At 34.2% G+C, this 20,421-nt stretch overlaps 3 protein-coding genes and 1 pseudogene across 4 annotated transcripts; 2 read left to right on the plus strand and 2 right to left on the minus strand.

The window, feature by feature from the left end:
• The first annotated feature begins 86 nt into the window (after positions 1-86).
• LOC137814724 (bifunctional protein FolD 2) lies at positions 87-2,604 on the plus strand. Its single transcript, XM_068617608.1, has 5 exons — positions 87-297; positions 405-588; positions 704-861; positions 1,532-1,744; positions 2,177-2,604. The coding sequence occupies exons 1-5, from the start codon at positions 205-207 to the stop codon at positions 2,411-2,413; spliced, it is 885 nt and encodes a 294-aa protein (XP_068473709.1). The 5' UTR covers positions 87-204; the 3' UTR covers positions 2,414-2,604.
• A 1,678-nt stretch (positions 2,605-4,282) lies between these two features.
• Positions 4,283-10,204, plus strand: LOC137814725 (protein LOW PSII ACCUMULATION 1, chloroplastic). Of its 2 annotated transcripts, none has more exons than XM_068617609.1 (9): positions 4,283-4,565; positions 4,687-4,790; positions 5,199-5,334; positions 5,694-5,925; positions 6,111-6,268; positions 8,993-9,181; positions 9,283-9,383; positions 9,526-9,622; positions 9,790-10,204. In XM_068617609.1, exons 1-9 carry the CDS (start codon positions 4,344-4,346, stop codon positions 9,862-9,864), a joined length of 1,314 nt encoding a protein of 437 aa, XP_068473710.1. In that variant the 5' UTR covers positions 4,283-4,343; the 3' UTR covers positions 9,865-10,204. The 2 variants fall into 2 exon arrangements, 1 of the variants encoding a protein (XP_068473710.1); XR_011081676.1 differs by having other exon boundaries at positions 4,319-4,565; positions 9,287-9,383.
• A 2,452-nt stretch (positions 10,205-12,656) lies between these two features.
• LOC137814726 (heat shock factor-binding protein-like) lies at positions 12,657-14,265 on the minus strand (annotated as a pseudogene).
• Positions 14,266-15,647: 1,382 nt separating this feature from the next.
• LOC137814727 (dol-P-Man:Man(5)GlcNAc(2)-PP-Dol alpha-1,3-mannosyltransferase) lies at positions 15,648-20,338 on the minus strand. Its single transcript, XM_068617610.1, has 12 exons — positions 20,062-20,338; positions 19,809-19,981; positions 19,651-19,719; positions 19,419-19,576; positions 19,270-19,336; positions 19,113-19,166; positions 18,775-18,863; positions 17,543-17,659; positions 16,551-16,690; positions 16,389-16,467; positions 16,117-16,173; positions 15,648-16,011 (listed from the first exon to the last, which is right to left on the minus strand). The coding sequence occupies exons 1-12, from the start codon at positions 20,240-20,242 to the stop codon at positions 15,843-15,845; spliced, it is 1,353 nt and encodes a 450-aa protein (XP_068473711.1). The 5' UTR covers positions 20,243-20,338; the 3' UTR covers positions 15,648-15,842.
• Between the last annotated feature and the right edge of the window lie 83 nt (positions 20,339-20,421).

A 20,421-nucleotide genomic window follows, 5' to 3' on the forward strand; every position in this document is an offset into this window, starting at 1 on the left:
TTATAATTTATTATAAATTAAGGTATTTTTATAAGACTACTAATTTTTAATAAATATTTTAATATTTATTAGATTTTACACGTGCATGTACTCGTGTGATACATTGCACACGAAACGACGAGTAGTGAGGTGTTTCATATTCAGACAACTTCTGAAGTGATAAGAGTAATAGAAGAAACGTTTTTCTGATCCTTTACCGATCAAATGGCCACCGTTATCGACGGCAAGGCCGTTGCGCAAACCATCCGATCTGAAATCGCCGACGAGGTGCACTTCCTCTCTCAAAAATACGGCAAGGTAAGCCCTTATTTTCGTTTCATCAAAACTGAATATAACAAACAAGAATCTTGATTTTCGATCATGTAAATATTCGCGATTGTATGTGTGTGGGGGAAATGTTGCAGGTTCCAGGATTAGCAGTGGTGATAGTAGGGCACAGGAAGGATTCACAAAGCTATGTGGGAATGAAGAGAAAGGCGTGCGCTGAATTGGGAATCAATTCCTTCGATGTGGACCTTCCAGAACAAGTATCCCAAGCTGAACTAATAAAGCAAGTTCATGAGTTGAATGCTAACCCTGATGTACATGGTTAGTGTAAGACATACATTTTTCAATTCATGCATGTATTATTTTAGATATTGATTATACTTTTTGTTTTGGGCCTTTTTTTTAATTGTGACTGTTGGTTTGTTTATATCCGCAGGTATTTTGGTTCAGCTTCCGTTGCCTAAGCACATAAATGAAGAGACAGTTCTGACTGAAATTAGCCTTGAGAAGGATGTGGATGGCTTTCATCCTTTGAACATTGGCAAGCTTGCAATGAAAGGCAGGGATCCCCTGTTCCTTCCATGCACTCCCAAGGCAAAGTGCTCTTCAATCTGAAACATTTTGGATTACACTCAATTAATATGTCAACTATTGAATGAATTTCGCATGTCTTTTTTTCTTCCTTTTTAATGTAGTCTTTTTCTTCTTACAAATCATCAAGTGTTTGGAGCTTGGCTACTTAGATTAGAAGAGGGGAAATGCTACTATTATAGCAAAATAACTTTTTGTTTAAAAACAACAAACTAACTTGTTAGTCACTAATGTCTTCCTCTATTTTTTTCGTTCAGGTATATCTTCTATTTACTGAAATTTATTGGTGTTGGGATTTTTTTTTTCAAATTTGTTTTCTGGAGCATAATTTCTGCATGCAAATTAGCTTTTGCTATTGTTGTTTGATATGATGATTTTATCCTTTGTTGTTCTAGAGAAATGATAAACTTGGGCCAAGAGTGATGTATGTATGAAAATATTTGAACTCTATTAATCATTTAGAACAAAAGTATTGGATCTATTCTTCATCATTCCCATTTTACAAGGCTTTCTTACACTTGTTAGCAAACTCTGTGATCCTCACTACACTAAACCTATGGGAAGGTTGTTCTATTTTTTTATTTTATTTAAATCTTACCGATCAAGATTGTTTACTGACAAGTTATCTTTCAAATAGTCTCTCAAAATCTGATTTACGTTTTTGTTTGTGCAGGCATGTCTTGAACTATTACAACGAAGTGGTGTAACTATAAAGGGAAAAAGGGCAGTTGTGGTTGGTAGAAGCAACATAGTTGGCTTACCAGCTTCATTGCTGCTTTTGAAAGCGGATGCTACAGTTACTACTGTACATTCACACACAAGTCAACCAGAAAGTATCATACGTGAAGCAGATATTGTTATTGCAGCAGCAGGACAGCCAAAGATGGTAATTATCAAAATATATTTTCCTTTATTTGCATCTCTGTTCTTATGTCCTTGTGCAATAGTTGTGGAATGTGGAGTTTCAAATTCTATCCCTTGGAACATGAATTTCTTATTCTAATGTCATGGATATCATTAGCTATCAAATACATTAAATAGCCTACTTTAAATTTCTCTTGTGCAGCCCCTTGTCCTTAGTAGTACCTATCCGGATCTGTTAGAATTGCACTCAAGAAATTTCTATCATGATATTGTACCATTGGTATAAACAATGTTTGCACAAAAAGTGCCACAGTTTTTGTAAATTTTGTGCCTCTTCAAGTTATTATTGCCAATCTTTTGATTATTTTTGAAATCCCATGTGGTAGTTACTGCCACCAATCTTCTTCCTAATGGAGAGTTCGCTAATGCATAATGAAATTATTTATGTTAATAGATCAAGGGAAGTTGGATCAAACCTGGAGCTGCAGTCATAGATGTTGGCACAAATGCTGTTGATGACCCAACAAGGAAGTCTGGTTACAGGCTTGTTGGAGATGTAGATTTTGAGGAAGCATCTAAAACTGCAGGTTGGATTACACCTGTTCCTGGTGGTGTAGGTCCAATGACTGTCACAATGTTGCTGAAGAATACTTTGGAGGGAGCCAAGCGCTACATTGAGCAAAATAATTGATCTTTTTTTTTTTTTTTACTTTGAATAAGGTATTTCCTCCTAGTTGAAATTTCTTTGAGAATTGGTTTTATTAAAAGTTTGGTTTAAGGTTCATGAATACTGTTGTATTTTGTAAAATGACAAGGATCGGTTTACGAAGTGGAGAAATAGGGTTTTGGTCCGAGCAATACTATATATCTGCCTTTTCAATATCTTCCGTTTCCGTCCTTGCCAGCCCCTCTGGCTTCAATTTCTTGAGTGCAATTCTCTAAGCTTATTATTGAGAACGATTCCCACACAGCCATTAAGTCGATCAGTAATGGTTGCCATATTCGTAACTCTTGTTCTTTGCATTCTTGATTTTAGAATCTGAAATACAAAATTTCAATTCCAGCATTATTTCAAATTGTCCAATATTGTACATTCTGGAATAAAAAAAAATCATAAATTTTAACTTCTGCACTTTATAACTGTGTAATTTAGGTATTTTTTTTGAAGTATGGGTGCAGGAAGAAACACATGGTGTGGTCTTCATCTGCTGTATGATGCTGCTGGCACTGTTTTTAGGCGGTAGTAGTTGTTTGTTTCTGTTTTGCCTATTTTAGGCTATTTCCAAATCTTTTAAAGATCGTATGAGATACGTGTTTATTAATCAATTACTCAACAAAGTTAAGTACTACTTCTATTAACTGTACAGTGTATTAACCACCCTTCACCGATAACATGGTTAAACTTGCAGTAACAGAGTTAACCACTTTTGATTAATCTGCAAAGCCGTTAGATATTTATACAGCTGCGAAAGAAAATAAAAGGGATGCAAGATTTCTAAGTGTACCTTCCGTATACCATAATAATTTTGCCTTGTCTGGTTAATTTCTTATCATTCCCTAAATTACCCACCCACCTTCTCAAACTTGGATAGAACATAGATATCTAATTTTCAACATGTCATACAAATCACATTCTTAATGTGAAAACATAAACAAACAAACTAGTAGAGTCAATTTAAGGTGAAAAACCATGTTTCAATCCATTTCACGAAATAAATGCTATTCCAGCACTTTCACAATCTAGCCTTGCGTACCATTATTACTCTAAGAAATAAGCTTCCGATTTCACAAAATGTGGACAAACTGTCATAAGCCTGTGGATTTTCTAAATCCAATTTCCCTTTTGAACATTGGCCGCTGAAGCTTAAACTGTCTTTAAGATAGTGTGACGTGCTATCTGAATTTGGAGCCATTAGTAATCATGGAACAATTTGTACAAGAGAACAATTTGTATCTATATGCAATCAAGCAATAACAATTGTACTATAAAGGCTATTTGCATGTCACATCAGTTCCTCTACTGATTTTGTTTTAGATGTTTATGGATGTCTCTAAAAGGGCACAAGTCTCCTTTTGTTGTACTAGTATAAAATAGTATAGTACTTTCAGTTTTTTGTTTGTATAAATATTATATTAAAATCTTAATTAAATCTTACTTTTTATTAAATCTTCAATGTCAATGTCCAATAAAAGTAACTTCTCTCTTAGAAAGCATTGTCGTTGAAATTAATTAACTCAAAATTGAAACAAAACCTTAATAATTTAGCTTCTATTGAGTAACTTTTGTTAGGAATCTCTTATAATTTAGGAATGGAAAATAATTATTTTTTTAATCCTACGAAACAATTACTAATTTAAACAAAACTTTAGACAGAGTGGTCTTGAGAATAAAAATGAAATAAATTTATTTGCAAACTAAAAATTTGAGTAATTTACAGAGAGTTTGATGTTCAAATTTGGTGAAACGACGCCGTTAAAATCAAAATGAGGGAGCTCTGCACCATGAGATCCTCATCGTCCGTTTCTAGAATTGGCCAAAACTGAAGGTTGAGATTGTGTCATGTTTGGATAACACGTTAATAGCAGTAACACTTAAAGAAAACAAGATATGAAACTTGGCAATGGCTGTGGTTGCAGTGCAGCAATTCGTGTGCTTCTCAGAATCAAATTGGAGGAATATAACAAGGCCATGCATTCCCTCTCACACTACGATTCTTCTACGTTCACGCAAAAAAATTCAATTTTCTCTGATTTCATGCTCTTCGTCACAGACCCCAGAAGCTGATACTCAAACGGCTGAATCCTGCGTCAATTTGGGTCTCGAGCTCTTCTCCAAAGGACGGGTATTATTATTATCTTCAACCTTTTCTTCCACTCTCCTAATTCTTCTATAGCAGAATCATGTAGTTTAAGTGGGGCCTTAAAAGCTCTTTCCTTTTTCTTAATTGATTTTTTTTTTTTCAGGTTAAAGATGCTTTAACCCAGTTTGAAACTGCACTTTCCTTGAACCCTAATCCAGTGGAGGCCCAAGCTGCGTTCTACAATAAAGCTTGCTGCCATGCATACAGGTATAATGCTTTTTTAGAATGGATCACACAATTTTCAGTTGGTAATTAGTGATTTCAATGGTTTAATAGAATTTGTTAGTGATGCTATATGGCAGTGGTTCTTATTCAATCAGATTGAATCCACTACTTGAGTCATGGAACTTGTATGTTGTGAAATGGTAAGGTATGGTATCTACTTGCCATCACCACATGTCTTTTGTGAGTTTTAATTCCTAATCCTGGGACTTCCTAGGCTTTTAGCAACGAGACGACTAAGCAAGTGGGCATCTCTAAAATTGTTGACTTCTTTCTGTTCCTTGCATTTTCTTGATGTAATAAATCATATGAAAAAACCATGCAATTTAATCAGGGCATTGGTTAGCTAATACTTCTATTTTTTTCTTTACATTGGTTATTATTTTCTTGAAGGGGAGAAGGAAAGAAAGCAGCTGATTGTCTCCGCACTGCTTTGAGGGAATACAACCTGAAATTTGCTACCATACTCAATGATCCCGATTTGGCCTCCTTCAGAGTTTTGCCCGAATTCAAGGAACTACAAGAAGAGGTTTCTAGTTTGTTATCAAGGATTTTGTAATGCTAAGTTGTCTGATATTGTGTGCATAGCTGTTAATGACCGAGTTTCCTAAAAGTTTAAGGTGTTAAATGAAGGTTATTTTATTCTGTAAAACCATTAATAAAATAAAGTCTTTCTCTCCTATGTTTCCACCCCATGCCTCCATTGCTACTGTTGAGATAGCTTGAAACATGAAAGGATATCATTCAGAGGGATAATATAATAGTCAGGGTTACAGGGGGGAAAGTCATTTGAAAGGAACTTGTGTTCCTCATTGTAACTCTGTCTAATTGAATGTTAAATATTTGAAGTTTTTAACAATGATTCCTACTGTTCTGCCACACAATCAGGCTAGGCTTGGTGGGGAGGATATTGGCTACAGTTTTCGGCGAGATCTAAAACTTATTAGTGAAGTTCAAGCACCATTTCGTGGGGTTAGGAGATTCTTTTATGTAGCACTGACAGCAGCTGCAGGAATATCATTGTTTCTTACTGTGCCCAGGCTAATTCGTGCAATTAGTGGTGGTGATGGTGCTCCCGATCTCTTGGCAACTTCTGGGAATGCTGCCATTAATATTGGAGGTGAATAGTGATATATTTAACTTGCTAACAAACAATTCTGAATCAATTTATATTGACTAAATTTAGTGTGTTACTCTCTCTTTGTCTCTCTGAGTTTGTTTTCTTTCAAGATAATTGTGGGGTGTGATGATGATACCTTTTACGTTGCTTCATTAAATGACTAAGCACTGGAATCAGCTGTGCAGGTATTGTTGTTCTTGTGGCATTGTTCTTTTGGGACAATAAAAAAGAGGAGGAACAACTTGTACAAATATCTCGAGATGAGACACTATCAAGGTTGCCTTTGCGGCTTTCAACTAATCGAGTAGTTGAACTTGTGCAGCTACGGGATACCGTTAGACCAGTTAGTATCTATGTTCTTTTGATATTTTCTCTGTCTCTAGTCTCTACCACATGTTGGACTTTTTCCTTTTGCTTAGTATTTACATGTTTATTTTTATCTCTTTTTCTTCTGTTTTTCTCATTTCTAGGAGGAGGGGGTTCTTGCTATGATTGAAATATTTCCTCTGTATTAGGTTTTGAAGCATAGAAATAGGGGGGGATGCTTCACAATAGTCCATCTTCAACACAAGATAAATGGCAACTAACAAACAAATTATTTTTTTCTTTATACATACATAGATACATGCAAGATAATAAATTTTTAACTCATTTACTTGTTGAAATTATCACAAGCATGTTGCATATTAAGTGATTATTACCTTATGCATTATATATTAAGGCATTTCATACAAAAAGAAAGTCATACACACTCATGGGACATTTATGAGGGAGGAAGGAATAGCTTTATCAAAATTCTCAGTTTTATAATATGATTTGAAAAATCTCTCACAGTGTAAAGGTTATGTCTTTTAAGGAAAAAAAAATTAAAAATATAATGATAGAAAAAATTAAAACTCTTAATAAATGTTTCATTACCTCAGTACATTTTCAAATAGTAATTTAGCTGGCTCAAATCTCAACTTGTGAGTTGTAACTTTTTTATATTTCAGATGCAATATTGCATTGTGGCTTGTTGACATTTTCTTGTTGCATGGTTTCATTGCAATTGGTTTAAATTAGAACTAATCTTGTACAATTAGATCATCCTGTTCCCACATGCAAAGCTTACAACTTAGCTACAAAATTGTCATTCTTTTGTGATTTTTTGCTGAAGCCCTACATATATAAAATTATCTTACATGCTGCTCAACATATATAATGACTAGGGGAATCATGAACGTATGGAACCATAATTATACGAAATTGCTATTATTATAATATACAACTTTACAATAATAAAAGATAAAAAAGCAAGCCTTTTCTGTAAAGGTATTTTATATGTATTTGGCCATCCAAAAACACTAGTATATCTCTGTCAGGACAAACTAACTATTTGAACTTTTAAGTATCAGTAGCTTCTGAGTAATAAATAATTATGATGATTATTTGAAATTTGTCGGTGAGACACCATTATCAGTGTTTCTTCTTCTGTTGTTTATCTTGTTTGGAGTTCATTTTTTAATACAAGTTACGATAATATCCAAGACTTTTACCATCCATCCAAGACCCCTTGTGTCTGCTACAGGAAGAGACCTGTCAACATCTCTTCATGGATTGTAAATATGCTCAACAGGTATGGTCTCAATGCCTTCAGTGGGTAGGCATTTCTTTTGTTGAGCATCATGATCTTAAGCGGCATTTCCTAAGTTTCCACTTGTTTCAAGTTAGTAACAAGCAGAATAAGATCTGGAAAGGGGTCTGGGTTAATGTTATTAGAAGTATATGGGACCAGAGGAATCTGATTACCTTTCAGCAAGGGGTAGTAGATGCAGAGGAAATATTCCAGAGGGCCCAACTTAAGTCTTGGCTGTGGCTAAAGCATAAAGCCCACTCGTTCTCTTATTCTTTTACAGATTGGGTTTTCAACCCAATTATATGCATTAAAAGCTGCTAATGTTTCCTTGTTTTGGGTCTCCTGAAGAAGCTGGTTTTTCTGGTTGGTATCATGTGAAGGTTATGGTTCGGTTGGAACCTGTGATGGTGATGGAGTGAATCCCTTAGGGGTTAGCTGCTGTTACCTGTATTGGGGTTGGTCTTCAATCATCTTTTGCAGGAACACGTAGCATCTTTATAAAGGAGTCATAACATGGGAACAGCTGTTTTGTGGTGGTAGGGTGGTCTTCCTGCATTTTCCGGAGTCACGGGGCGTGATTAGATCAAGGCTGGATGCTTTGGAGGGGAGCTAAGGTTGGGTTTGAGCCACACTTTTCGGGTGGTGGAGATAGCTTGGTTGAGGAATGTGAAGCTGTGGCAATGAGTAACCAAGGCGTTATGTCGGGTTACGTAATTGCTGTTTGGTGTCAAGGTGGACTGGTTGGCTGGTTGGACTGCTATAATTCGTATGTGTAGGGGGGTCGGTGCAGGAATGAAGGTTTCAATTGGAGAGGGTGTGATTTGAAGGGTGCCGTGGGGAGCAGCTTGGAAAACTGGTGAAGAGTGTTAGGATTTTTTAGGTGTTGCCGTGCTGTTCTTTGGAGTGCAGTTGGGTGTTGGGTGCTGTTATTTTATTGATTCTGTCATTTGGTTCTTTTATAAGTGCTGGTTTGGGTTTGGCATTCCCTTTTGTAGGCTTGGGGTTTTGGTTATACTTTCTTTTGTGGAAGTGTAACTTTGTGGCTGTGGTACACGGGTTGGGATACCCCTTAAGTATCCCCTTAATTTTATTCATTTATTGCTGATAAAAAAAAATAAAATTGACATTATCTCCTTTCTTTACAATGCTGGCCTTCTGAAGTGGTACTTTAATCTTGAAATTCATACGTAAATGAGAGGCACTGATAACATGAAGTTGAGCTGTAAAATGCTCCCAACCCAACATTTAACATATTTGTGGCATTAAATGGGTTGACTTCTCTTCTCCCATTTGTCTCCTTTCTGTAACTATGCCCAGCTCTAGTGACAGTAATGATTATCACGTTATGACTATTTGCTTTTTCTTTTGTAATGTATACTGTTTTCTCTTTGTTTTTGTTCTTTTCCTTTTCGATATGAATCTTCCATGCTCTAACTGAAGCTTTGGTTTTAGGTTATATTAGCAGGAAAAAAGGAAACAGTGTCTTTGGCTATGCAAAGAGCCGATAGATTTCGCACCGATCTCCTTAGACGTGGTGTTCTGTTAGTTCCTGTTATCTGGGGAGAAGGCCGGGAAACAAAAATTGAGAAAAAAGGATTTGGTCTGCAGCCAAAAGCTGCTGAAGCTCTTCCATCCATTGGGGTAAGACTTGATATAACCATGTACCTTCATATATATCTTGCTATTCATCCAAAAGTTTTATTTCTTTGATGAGATGACACTAATCCATAAGACTTTGCTAGGAAGATTTTGAGAAGCGAGCACAGTCTGTAACTGCAAAATCGAAGTTGAAATCTGAAATTAGGTTCAAGGCTGAGGTTGTGTCTCCTGCAGAATGGGAACGGTATTATGCTCTGATTTCTTGTATATTAGCTATCATTGTAATGTATTTTTTCATTAAACGAGGGGAGGAAACAAGCCTCAACATGGATGTCAAAGGGTGGATGGATTGATGTCAGCTAATAGTTGTATGCTAACTTAACTAGGTGGATAAGAGATCAGCAAAAATCTGAAGGAGTTTCAGTTGGTGAAGATGTGTACATAATACTGCGCTTAGATGGAAGAGTTCGAAGATCAGGGAGAGTAAGTTCCATTTCAGAGTAAACTTATGAAGTTTTTCTCCACGTTGTTGTGGAATTGTCATTTATTAGTTTCCTAGATGTCATGAAAAACTGAACATGGTTGGACTTGACTCACTACCCTTGATACCATTACCAGTAACATATTAATGAGTGGTAATGCATTTACAGGGTGTGCCTGATTGGGAGCAAATTGTGAAGGAGCTACCACCAATGGAAGCACTTTTAAGCAAGCTGGAAAGATGAGAATTCAGAGGGTGCAAATTAGTATTATTCTTTTCCCTGTTCCATGTGTCACACAATCCTGGTATCACCGTCCTTGCTAATGTCCCACAGCAGCATTTTTTCTTCACCATTAAACTAAATATTGTACATCCATTCCTCCACGATCACTACAGACAATTGCAAAGAAAATGTTACGAAGGAATATTAATGTTGATAAAATATTTTGGTGACAATTCAATCATGTAGTTTATTCGTAAAAAAGTAGTGTTGTACTTGAGCGAAGTTGTGTAATTTTAGACACAGATTACAGATTGACAAGAGAATGCATCTGAATTTAACTACAGCTAGTTAAACTAGTTTATATTCATGCTGTTTGAAAATAACACTGTCAGCTGCCAAGGTTTTCATTTTATATTTATTAAGTAATAGTCTTGAAATAATCCAAATTTGTATAACTATTAGGATTCTATTTTGAATAGTATTAAGAAAATTGATTTGGCAAGACATTGATCAATTGATTAATGATATGATCATTGGATCATTGATTGATCTGGTTAATTAAAAAATAATATATATAATATAATCTGACAAATCTAACTTTAATCATATCAAAGTTCTAATATACAAAATAACAAATAAAATTTAAGATAATATAATTTCTATAATTTAAATTTCAAAATATCATCTTTAAAAGTCTAAACAAATTATTTATTATTTTTTTATCGGCATTCAAATTTTAAGAACTAAATTATTGATGACTGACTTGTATATATATTAATTTTATCAGTGTGTTATCAAATAACTGAAAATTTTATTAATGTATTTAAAAAGAAAACACATTCTAATAATTAAGTAATCTTACAAAACACAAACAATTTTAGAGATTTATGCTATCACAATCATTATTGATATGATTTATAAAATAATTAATTATCATAAAAGTTAACAAACTTATAATGCATGATATAAATATTTTTTACAAGGGTATAGCTTTTCTCTGCCAGTGATCTAAGCTAAGTCGGATAAACTTCCAAAATTTACAAGTTTAGCTCGTAAAACTCAAACCCAAGATTTTATTTAAGGAGGATCAAGTTTTCCTACTTGAAGCAACTTGTGTTGATGTGCATATATGTATTAATTTATTTTAAAAATAGTTTTCAATTTTTCCATAAATTTTTTAAACCACAATATTCTTAAAAAGGAGTTAATTTCCGTACAGGTAAACCAACCCTGTGTTACACACTCATTCGATTTAGAAACTTATTATTACACCAATAACATTTGATGGCAACTTTGGAACATTGGAGCTTATGTTACTATTGATGTTTGTCTGTTAGGATAAGCACGATTCCTTGCTTTCAGAAGAAGCTGTTTTTCAATATCAATTAGCCAACGGAATTCGGCAGGTAAAATGACTTATAGTGGCCTATCGTGAGAAACATTATTTCAAACCCAACATCAATTTCAAGGCCTCAGACTCCACAAAATATTGAATTAGCCATCTGCGTAATCCATACATCTTAAGCCCAACACTTAAACATTTCAAAGTTAATTAGTTAATGCTTTGAATCATTCTTAATATCATTTTCTTGGTAGGTTTTGAATGGTTTATTCATCGTGTACCCAACTTTTTCTTCTTAGCAATTGAAACACATTTGAACTTCCAAATCACTAGAAGGTTGTAAAACGAGTTCCTCATTTGTAGGTGCTAGGTTATTAGTATTATTATTATTATTATATGTTATTCCAACACTTATTATTTTTAATGTCATGAAAAGAAAAAGTGACATTTAATAGTCCCTTGTTATAAAACTGAAATCCTTCTAAAACAAGTTTACCAGTTCCTACTCTCCTAGTAAGCTTCTATAAAAGGATAGAATAGAATGAATGGAAGACTTGAAACTCTATACAAGAATAAGAGCACCATCTTCTTCACTTCAAAACAATGTCAAATGCTTCTTTTCTCTTGGCCATGTTCTTGGTGGCTATGTCCATTAGTCTCTCCATAGTAGGTGCAATAGGTGAGCACCGTCTAAGGTTGGTGCCTAAGACAACAGCACCTTGCCAAGGCTCCATAGAGGAGTGCATGGAAGAGGGTGAGTTTGGAATGGACTCAGAGTCCCACCGGCGCATTCTAGCAACCTCACAGTATATAAGCTACAAGGCGCTGCAACGTAACACTGTGCCATGCTCTAGGAGGGGTGCTTCCTACTACAACTGCAAGCCAGGTGCAGAAGCTAATCCTTACACCCGTGGCTGCCCCACCATCACTCGCTGTCGTAATTCTTAGAACAATTTCAGCTTTCTGCATGTTTGAGTCGATGTTCTCAAGACTCAATTAAGTTTGCAAAAGGGTTGGAAGGGTATTGAAGTGACTGTCACAACAATTTGAAAGAACAGCAACTCAAACATGCACTTTCTTTCATTTCCTTACTCTGCCTTCTAGTTATGATCCTCAGGCTTGTTATGTTTTTTTTACTTTGAATGCTGTTTTCGTCTGTTTTTTGTAATTTTATGTAAATTAATCTTCACTGGTGTGGCTATTGTTAATATATTTGTGTGTGTTTTTTATTTGCTTACTCCACCTCAAACATGAGTTTCCACCGGAAAAGGAAGGGAAGGTGCAAAGGGTGCTAGAAACATGTTTATTATATACAATGTCTGCATTCATAATTAAACATAAGTCTATTCAGACCAAATAAATTTGTTGGTGTCAAATAAACAGAAAGATCACTAGATACACAGTCACAAAATCCTGAATTATCACAAGATACAAAACAAAACAAAACAAGACAGTAGAACACAAATGTAACTCAAGCAGAACCTTATTCTTTGTTAGATTCTTCTTCCGTTGGCTTAGCACGGGCAACAGGGGCCACAGGTGATGAGTGCTCTCCACTCCCATCTCTGTTCTTAGATCATTGATGTTTTGTTCCAACTCATTTATACGGTTTCCCATCTCATCAAGTGCTTGACGTTAAGAAAAACATTACTTGAGCAATTTTTACAATGGGCAAGTCAGCAATAATTATAATTATGTAAGGTGATACAATTGGCATCATTGTCCATCCTGACTTGGAAACATATATATGACACCACTCAATCACAAATGTACATAAGTTGCATAAAGTCACATCGCAAATTGTACACATTCTTCAGTTCATAAAGAAAAGGATTATGCAGCTGTGTGAACAAATAACTTACCACCTGCGCTGATGTTATGAGTTTGAATTTGATTTGCCTTTTATAGTATAACAGGGTTGTTTATGAATTATAAAGACCACTTCAAAACACAAACAATTCAGCAAAACCAAACTTTGAAACTCCCATTAATTCCTTAATCAAATCTTCAAAAGCATTCCTTGCAAGCTTGTCCATAAGGAATGTAAGTTAGCAACATGACACCACCTAAGATTTATTGTCATCTGTCCATTCCGAATCATTTTATTTCCTGGAAAAAACACTAATATGAATTACCATTTTCTGAAATTAGTTTCATTAAAGCTTACCATTCAATATTAGGATACTTTACTAAGAATACAAAGGATATTCTTTGTAATGATGGAGTCAGACATTGTCTGGAACCTAATTTTCTGAAAACAAAATTCTTGTTAAGAGAAGTGAAATATATACTGCAAATCAGCATTGCAAGACTACGAGCCTAGAGTACACAACTCACCATCTGCTGGAGAAGATTTTGCACCTGAAGAGAGAGAAAAAGAAGAAAAAAAGGTAAAAAGTTGACAGACAATAGCAACAATTGCATACTCCCACTCTCATAGTGGACTTTTGGTACAGACCAAATAAGTAGAAATGGTTCTAGACATTAAACTAATAATCTAAAATCGTTTTTTCAAATGTTACAATCTACAGCAACAACCAGTTACTATTACTATTGGCATTCACATAAATGAAACATAGAACAAAACCATTAACTCTTGGAGATGCTTAACAACTTACAAAAGCTGTCATATCAGCAGTGCTTTGCTTTGGGTATTCAGAATCATGTCCGTCCTGTCAAAAAAAAGGAAGTGCCAATAAAAAAAGGAACCAAAAATAACAAATGAAATAAAATTGAAATGACATATAACCATGCAATGCAATGAGCTACAATACATCCATAGCAGTACCACAAAAGATCCCTAATTAAGCCATGCAAACTGGGTGGGTTATTGATATTGAAAACCCTAACTGCTTAAATATTAAAATTGATACTGTGTATGAGAAGAACACTTGCAGGATAAAGCCAACCAAGCTACAAATATAACAATAACAGAGGGAAATTAGGAAGAGAGAGCCTAACCATGCTCTGATTAAAATTACAATTCCAACTCCTTCAATTGCTTTCAAAGTCTAAAACACAAGCAAATAATCCAATTCTTCATTAGTTACTTAACTACACACTAAACAGTGAAATCACTTACTTTCTGTTATTTCAAAAATTATATTGAAATTAAAATCATTTCTATTTAGAATTTTTTTGAGATTTTTTTTTTTATATTATCATCTTTTTAATTTCTCTTTACCTAAACAGTCAACTTTTTTTTTATTTGCATTTACTACTAAATAAAGTTGCTTATCTACAATAGTTTAATTTTAAATTAACATATTAATGGGGGCATTTTGGTCATTTTAAGAAGAAAAGTTAAAGGAAAAATATATTTTAACCTTGCTTTCCAAATTACACCTACTTAACAAATTCCTTTTATAAATATAATAAATAATAATAATATTAATAAAATATTTTAAATTTATATTTATTTATGTTTATTACTACATGCAATATGTCGACCTTTTGTAGATGATTAAAAAAATAAAAAATAAAAAAAATATTATTATACTAAAATTAAGTAAAACTATTACTAATTTTTTTAAAAATTATAAGAACTTATAAACACAAAAATTAATTATAAACAATTACTTTATTAATTTCTATAATGATATAATTATGTAATAGAAATACTTGTAATTTTTCATTAAAATAAAAAGTAAAATTACAATAATATATGTATATAAAAAGCAATTATAAAATATTATATATTCTAATTAAAATATAAGTTATAATTATAAAATAAAATACTTTCAAACTTTATTAGATGATACAAACTATTAAATTGGTTAATAAATATAAAATGCAAAGAATAAAAGGGTAAAAAAGCATAGAAGAAAAATTTGGTTACAATATCTAATCAATATTATTATTAATTGTTATAGATATACATTGTTTTTATAATATCAATAAAATACATATAATTAAAAATTAATTATTAAAATAAATATTTATCATTAAATTTATATTTAAATACAAAAGTACACATAAAAAGGTTATATTTTATAATATTATAATTATGGACTACAAACATTTGTAAATTTTATTATAGTATAATAATTATTGTTTATTATGGTAATGTTTTTACAAATTAATAAATTAGTTATATTTATATGGGTAAGACTAAGATGACTGAAAAAACATGTATATAAAAACAACTGTTAGAAAATAAAATATTCTTTATATACAGTAATAGATTATTAAGTTAAAAAAATATAGATATGTAATTACCAAAGTCGATAGGGAGAGATCAAGTGTAAAAATCAAGGAGAAATGACTACTTATCAACATAATTTAGGGGAAAATCACACACACATACTAGTAATACTCTTTAACTGACCGCTGGAAAAATTACATTTTTTTAAATCAAAATATCAAAATAATTGTTTCCGCGATATTAATTCATTTATGCTATTAAATGTCAATAATTCCATTTTAGATACACTATCACTTAGCAAGTGCAAAACTTTCAAAGTGAGCAAACACAAAACTTATAAAAACATGATTCTGGCTCCTATACTCTGTTTTACATCCACTAGTAGTCCTTGTGTTTGTTCCAAGATACATCACAAACATCTACATCAAAGGGGAAGCAGTGATGAAGGAGAATCATTTTGTCTAATTCATCCTCTATACACCACAACATAAACGGAGAGGAATCTTTGAACTTCTATTTGTTTTTCCGATATGATGGCTTATATTGTTCATAAGGATACTCAGGGGGAGCAGACCATAAACCCCAGAGAATAATTAAGTGAAGACAGAGAAGAAAGGCTGAAGAAAGGCTATTCGAAGGATAGATATTCCAGCACAGCTCCACTCCCACAAACAAAATCAAACTGCTTGTGCATGCCAAGTAGGGAAATAGATTATTTATTAATTCAATACAAAATAAAATCATTAAAAAATATTAAATACAAGCATGGGAAGTGGGTTAAACATACCGCAACAACGTTGGGTAATGCGTTCTCCACAATAAGTAAGGTAAACTACAGAAATACCTGTACCATAACAAATAGCAAGAATTAGCACCAGGGTATTTTAGAATACAAAACCACAAACAGGAACAACTGTTTTGTGGTTGCATCTTCTATCATCTTAATAAATTAAGCAGGTCGGTTTTTTGTTTTCCTTTCTTTAAATTATTTTGACGAGTAAGAATAAATTAAGCAGAGAGCTAGTAGTTGTATAATTAACAGAAACCCAGCAGACTTACCAAGAATAGAACTGATAATGCAATGACCGAGCACATACAATGCCAATGAAGTTCCCAACAAACATAGTTGTCACAATATCTGAGCAAAAGTCAAAAGTTAGCATCACTTACCAAAAAAGGGGAAGTGATGTTCTTAAATCCTACAAGAGATTGATTACTAACGTTCTTTATTAAGGATCTGGAGGGATGATGAACTGATCTTGCCAACCTTCTTAGAAAATGAGGAAGAGAAGAAAACCGCAAACCTCATTCTCATAAAGACATATCTGGAATGCAGAAAGTTGCAAAGTCCTCCTTCATGTCTGTGAGAAATTAAACAAGTGAACATGTCATCCAGCTGCATCAATATTTCAATCCAAGTATACATCATACTTCATATGTATCCCAATTATGACGTCCACGGCATAGACAATAATAAACATTGGTCACACCATCACCACCAATGACAACAAAAGGCATTTCCCCCTAGGTAGGAGGCACTTCATAGATCAAACAATGCCATTGTGTTAATATCAAATACCAGGTCTTTGGCGAAGCCATTTAAATCCAACTCCATCTTAAGCTATCCTCTATCTAATCAAATCTACTCATTTGAGTCTATCTTATTCCAACCTGGCCAAACCATCTTAGATACATTCCTACCAACTTCCACTGAATAACAGTTACTCCTACTTTGTCTCTAATTCGTTCATGCATCCATCTTATCTATTCTAGTAAGTATATTCATCATCACAGCATTCTCATCAATACAAGACTATGACACCTATTTATGATCTTGTTGACACTTCACTGTCCAACATTAGGTACCACAAATAAAAACATTGTTGATTCTCATTATTTATGGTCAAAAACAGAATAAAAATAACTTAATAAATCTATGACTTGACAAGATAAATTAAGTTTTCTTTTCCAAATTACATATAAAACCCCCTATTATATAGGTTAATAGCAGAAACACTTCAAAACTCACCTCCCTGAATTTAATAGATTGTGCAGGCTATGAACTGAACCCCTCATGTATTTCTTGAAGTTCAAGAAGTCTTACTGAGTTTTAAACCAATGAGGGCTTTTCAGCAATTAACCTATAGTTGAAGGGGGTTCCTAGCATTTTCTGTATTGAAAAAATAAAAGAAAAATAAACCTTTTATACCTACTTGCACCAACTATAATGCGCAAAGGAAGCAAGTAATATGAGGTGAGCAGCCAACAAAAAGATAGCAAATCCCTTGGACACAAATATCGGCTCAGGGATGAATTTGAAGTTAACAGACCTGATAACATAAATTAAAATAATACATCAGGAAACATCTAACTGAACCTACGTAAGAAAAAGGTAAAATACAGTTTCTCAATATTAAAGGTACCACAAACTCAATACATCAACTTCAATATACTAATCTAATCCCCTTAGTGCTTTGAATTGAAATGAAACAGGTTGTGTCTCAATTAAGTTATGATACACGAAATGTGGGTAATACATGACCATTCACCGGAATCAAAACTTCTCATTCACAGAAACCCAATTCTGAATTGCCAAATCCAACCCCCTAATTGCCCAACTCAGATCAAGACAAGAAGGAACTGTAGGCTGTGTTGTGCCTCTAAAAAAAACTTTTCACATTGTTTTTCTCTTCATTCAAAAGGATTTGATTAATCCTTTCTCTCACGCCAACTCCACAGTCGTCTAATTCCTAGGTAACCTTGATGTCATATTTTTTTAAGTCCTCTATGCCATTAACAGATAACTTAGGTCCACTAGCCCACCAATGCTAAATTAGCTTCCAACCAGGTTTTCACAAGGGAGTAGTGTGACTTCTCATAGAGAAGCAGATTTTTTACACTTAGGTCAAAACATTAAGGAAGGTTTTAGTGTAACGTTTAAACTTCACATTTCTTGTGAGAATCGCTAAACAAATAAAGAACAATAATACATAAACGAGGACATGGTTGAATACACGCATAGTCACATGAATATATCAAAGTTATAGACATAAGCATGCAGCATAATAAAAAGAGTTTATCAGCTATATTTCTCAATCTAACACTTAAATTTTAGGCATATGTCACAAGTTCAACCTGAAAAACGTAAGCAGTATCTCCAATCACCCCTATATAAGATACCATCTTCAGCAGCTTATTAGCTTATGTATTACTGCATCTAAAAGCGCGCCTATCTAAATATGTTCCTTAGTGCCAGAGCGTAGCACATGATCATCGCAGAAAATAAAACTTTAGATACTCTTATCTGCAATATTTCCAGTCTACCACTCATCATCACTTTGACCACAGAAAAAAAGGGTTTCAGATTATACTGAAAGCTAAATTTGTTTTTGAGTTCATGGTATCATATCAAGCATACATAAAGGGCACACTTAAAAATACGTACCAGAAATGGATGAAGACACGGCCAAGATTGAAGGCGCTTGATATATACGCAACTGGATATGAAACCAGGAAAGGAAGCCCCAGTAATATCTATGGCAGAAGTTAACCATACTGGAGTTAACTGATGTTAACAAAAAAATTGCACATTGCACACTCTGGAGAATCAAACAAGCTGGAGGACCACAGAGAGAAACTCACCTGCTAATATGGAAAGATTATTTTAAAACAAAAAATAGACAGCCATCAGACACCCAAATATTTGTGCACTCTATAAATAACAACGCGGGCAATTATTGTCTCACAAATTACAAATATAGAGGAAAATGAAATGCAAGGGACCTGAACAACTGCTGCCCAAGCTAATGCCAATAACACGCCACTGATATCCATAGCCTGCATGCGCGTGAAGAAAGCAGGCTACATGAGCATTACGATGTAAGGAGACAAAGAAAAAGATGGCAACATACCCTGATAAATATTGCACGTATATATGTACCTTCAGCATGAGGAGCAGTAAAGGTGGAGCATAAAGAAGCACATTCATCTTTACAGAAACAGCTCCACTAACAGATAATTGCCAGAAGCCCCGTAAACATTTTATCCTTATATTAAAAAAAAAGACGAGTCTAGAAAGAGAGCATTTACCTAAACACAATCAACCCAATATTCCACCTTCGGTGCACAAGCAAGAGCAATGCAGCATGAAGAAGTGTCATGGCCACACAGTCATTAAACAGACGAAGCACGAAGATAGAATGAACTCTTTTGGACAAAGAAAGTAAGCAAAGGGCCCACCAAGGAACCTGATAGAAATTTCAGTTTCCAAAAGCAGTGAAATGGACATCAACAACTACTCAGAGGAAAATTATATCCTTACCACATCGGTTTTGACATAGACGGCGAGAACGATTGCTAAGTTGATGATATACAACACACCGAATAAAATCTGCAACGAGAAAAGAGAAAGACATGATGAATTACTTGGTTTGTTAACAATTGAGTAGAATGAGAAATAGAAGAATTTGAATGCGTGACCTGAGCAGGGTAAACTTGTCCTTGGGTAAGATACTGGAATGCAGAGTAAATGTAGAGAAAGCCAGCAGGGTAGACCAGAGGACCAGTGTCACCTTTGAGGTTGCTGAAGTCTCTCTCCCCTTCCAGAAACCCGGTAACCTGTGACATGTAAGCATCCCAATCTATCTTCGTATCTGGAAGCATAAAACGCCGTCGTGCATCAATTAAGATGAATTGAAGTTTTGAAGAAGAGGATGCGGAAATTGAAACTTACAAGGGACAAATGCGATTATGAGAGAGACGAGGAGGGCGTCGGCGAAGAGAAGAGCCAGTGCGAAGGGTATCTTGGGGTTTTGGAGCAAAGTGGTTTTTCCTTCCGATCTCGGAGGAGGTGGCGACGGCGTAACCGATTCAACGCCCATGGTTTCTCTGTTTTTCAGTCTTCTGCCTCCCATTTCCGTTTTATCATTCCTCTACGATCCGCCCTCACTTTCTCTTTTTTATTTTTATTTTTATTTCTGGGCTTCATCTCATGGGTGAGCCCATTTCGTTTCGTACCTCGTACTTTTTTTTTCTGAAACTATAAATATTAAAATTTCCACTTTGTTCTTTCATTTTAAAGTTTTTTTTTTTT

The sequence above is a fragment of the Phaseolus vulgaris genome, chromosome 1, assembly GCF_000499845.2.
Source record: "Phaseolus vulgaris cultivar G19833 chromosome 1, P. vulgaris v2.0, whole genome shotgun sequence".
Lineage (NCBI taxonomy): Eukaryota > Viridiplantae > Streptophyta > Magnoliopsida > Fabales > Fabaceae > Phaseolus > Phaseolus vulgaris.

What these genes read in the sequence shown, in the direction of transcription:
- LOC137814724 (XM_068617608.1), top strand. Translation starts at nt 205, where the DNA reads ATGGCCACCGTTATCGACGGCAAGGCCGTTGCGCAAACCATCCGATCT. An exon ending in TCCTTCCATGCACTCCCAAG is followed by an intron (nt 862 to 1,531) that starts GCAAAGTGCTCT and finishes TTGTTTGTGCAG; the next exon opens with GCATGTCTTGAACTATTACA. An exon ending in CAGCAGGACAGCCAAAGATG is followed by an intron (nt 1,745 to 2,176) that starts GTAATTATCAAA and finishes TTATGTTAATAG; the next exon opens with ATCAAGGGAAGTTGGATCAA.
- LOC137814725 (XM_068617609.1), top strand. Translation starts at nt 4,344, where the DNA reads ATGGCTGTGGTTGCAGTGCAGCAATTCGTGTGCTTCTCAGAATCAAAT. An exon ending in TGCTGCCATTAATATTGGAG is followed by an intron (nt 5,926 to 6,110) that starts GTGAATAGTGAT and finishes TCAGCTGTGCAG; the next exon opens with GTATTGTTGTTCTTGTGGCA. An exon ending in TCTCCTGCAGAATGGGAACG is followed by an intron (nt 9,384 to 9,525) that starts GTATTATGCTCT and finishes TAACTTAACTAG; the next exon opens with GTGGATAAGAGATCAGCAAA.
- LOC137814727 (XM_068617610.1), bottom strand. Translation starts at nt 20,242, where the DNA reads ATGGGAGGCAGAAGACTGAAAAACAGAGAAACCATGGGCGTTGAATCG. An exon ending in CTTGGGCAGCAGTTGTTCAG is followed by an intron (nt 18,864 to 19,112) that starts GTCCCTTGCATT and finishes CTTCTGCCATAG; the next exon opens with ATATTACTGGGGCTTCCTTT. An exon ending in CGTGTCTTCATCCATTTCTG is followed by an intron (nt 17,660 to 18,774) that starts GTACGTATTTTT and finishes TTATGTTATCAG; the next exon opens with GTCTGTTAACTTCAAATTCA.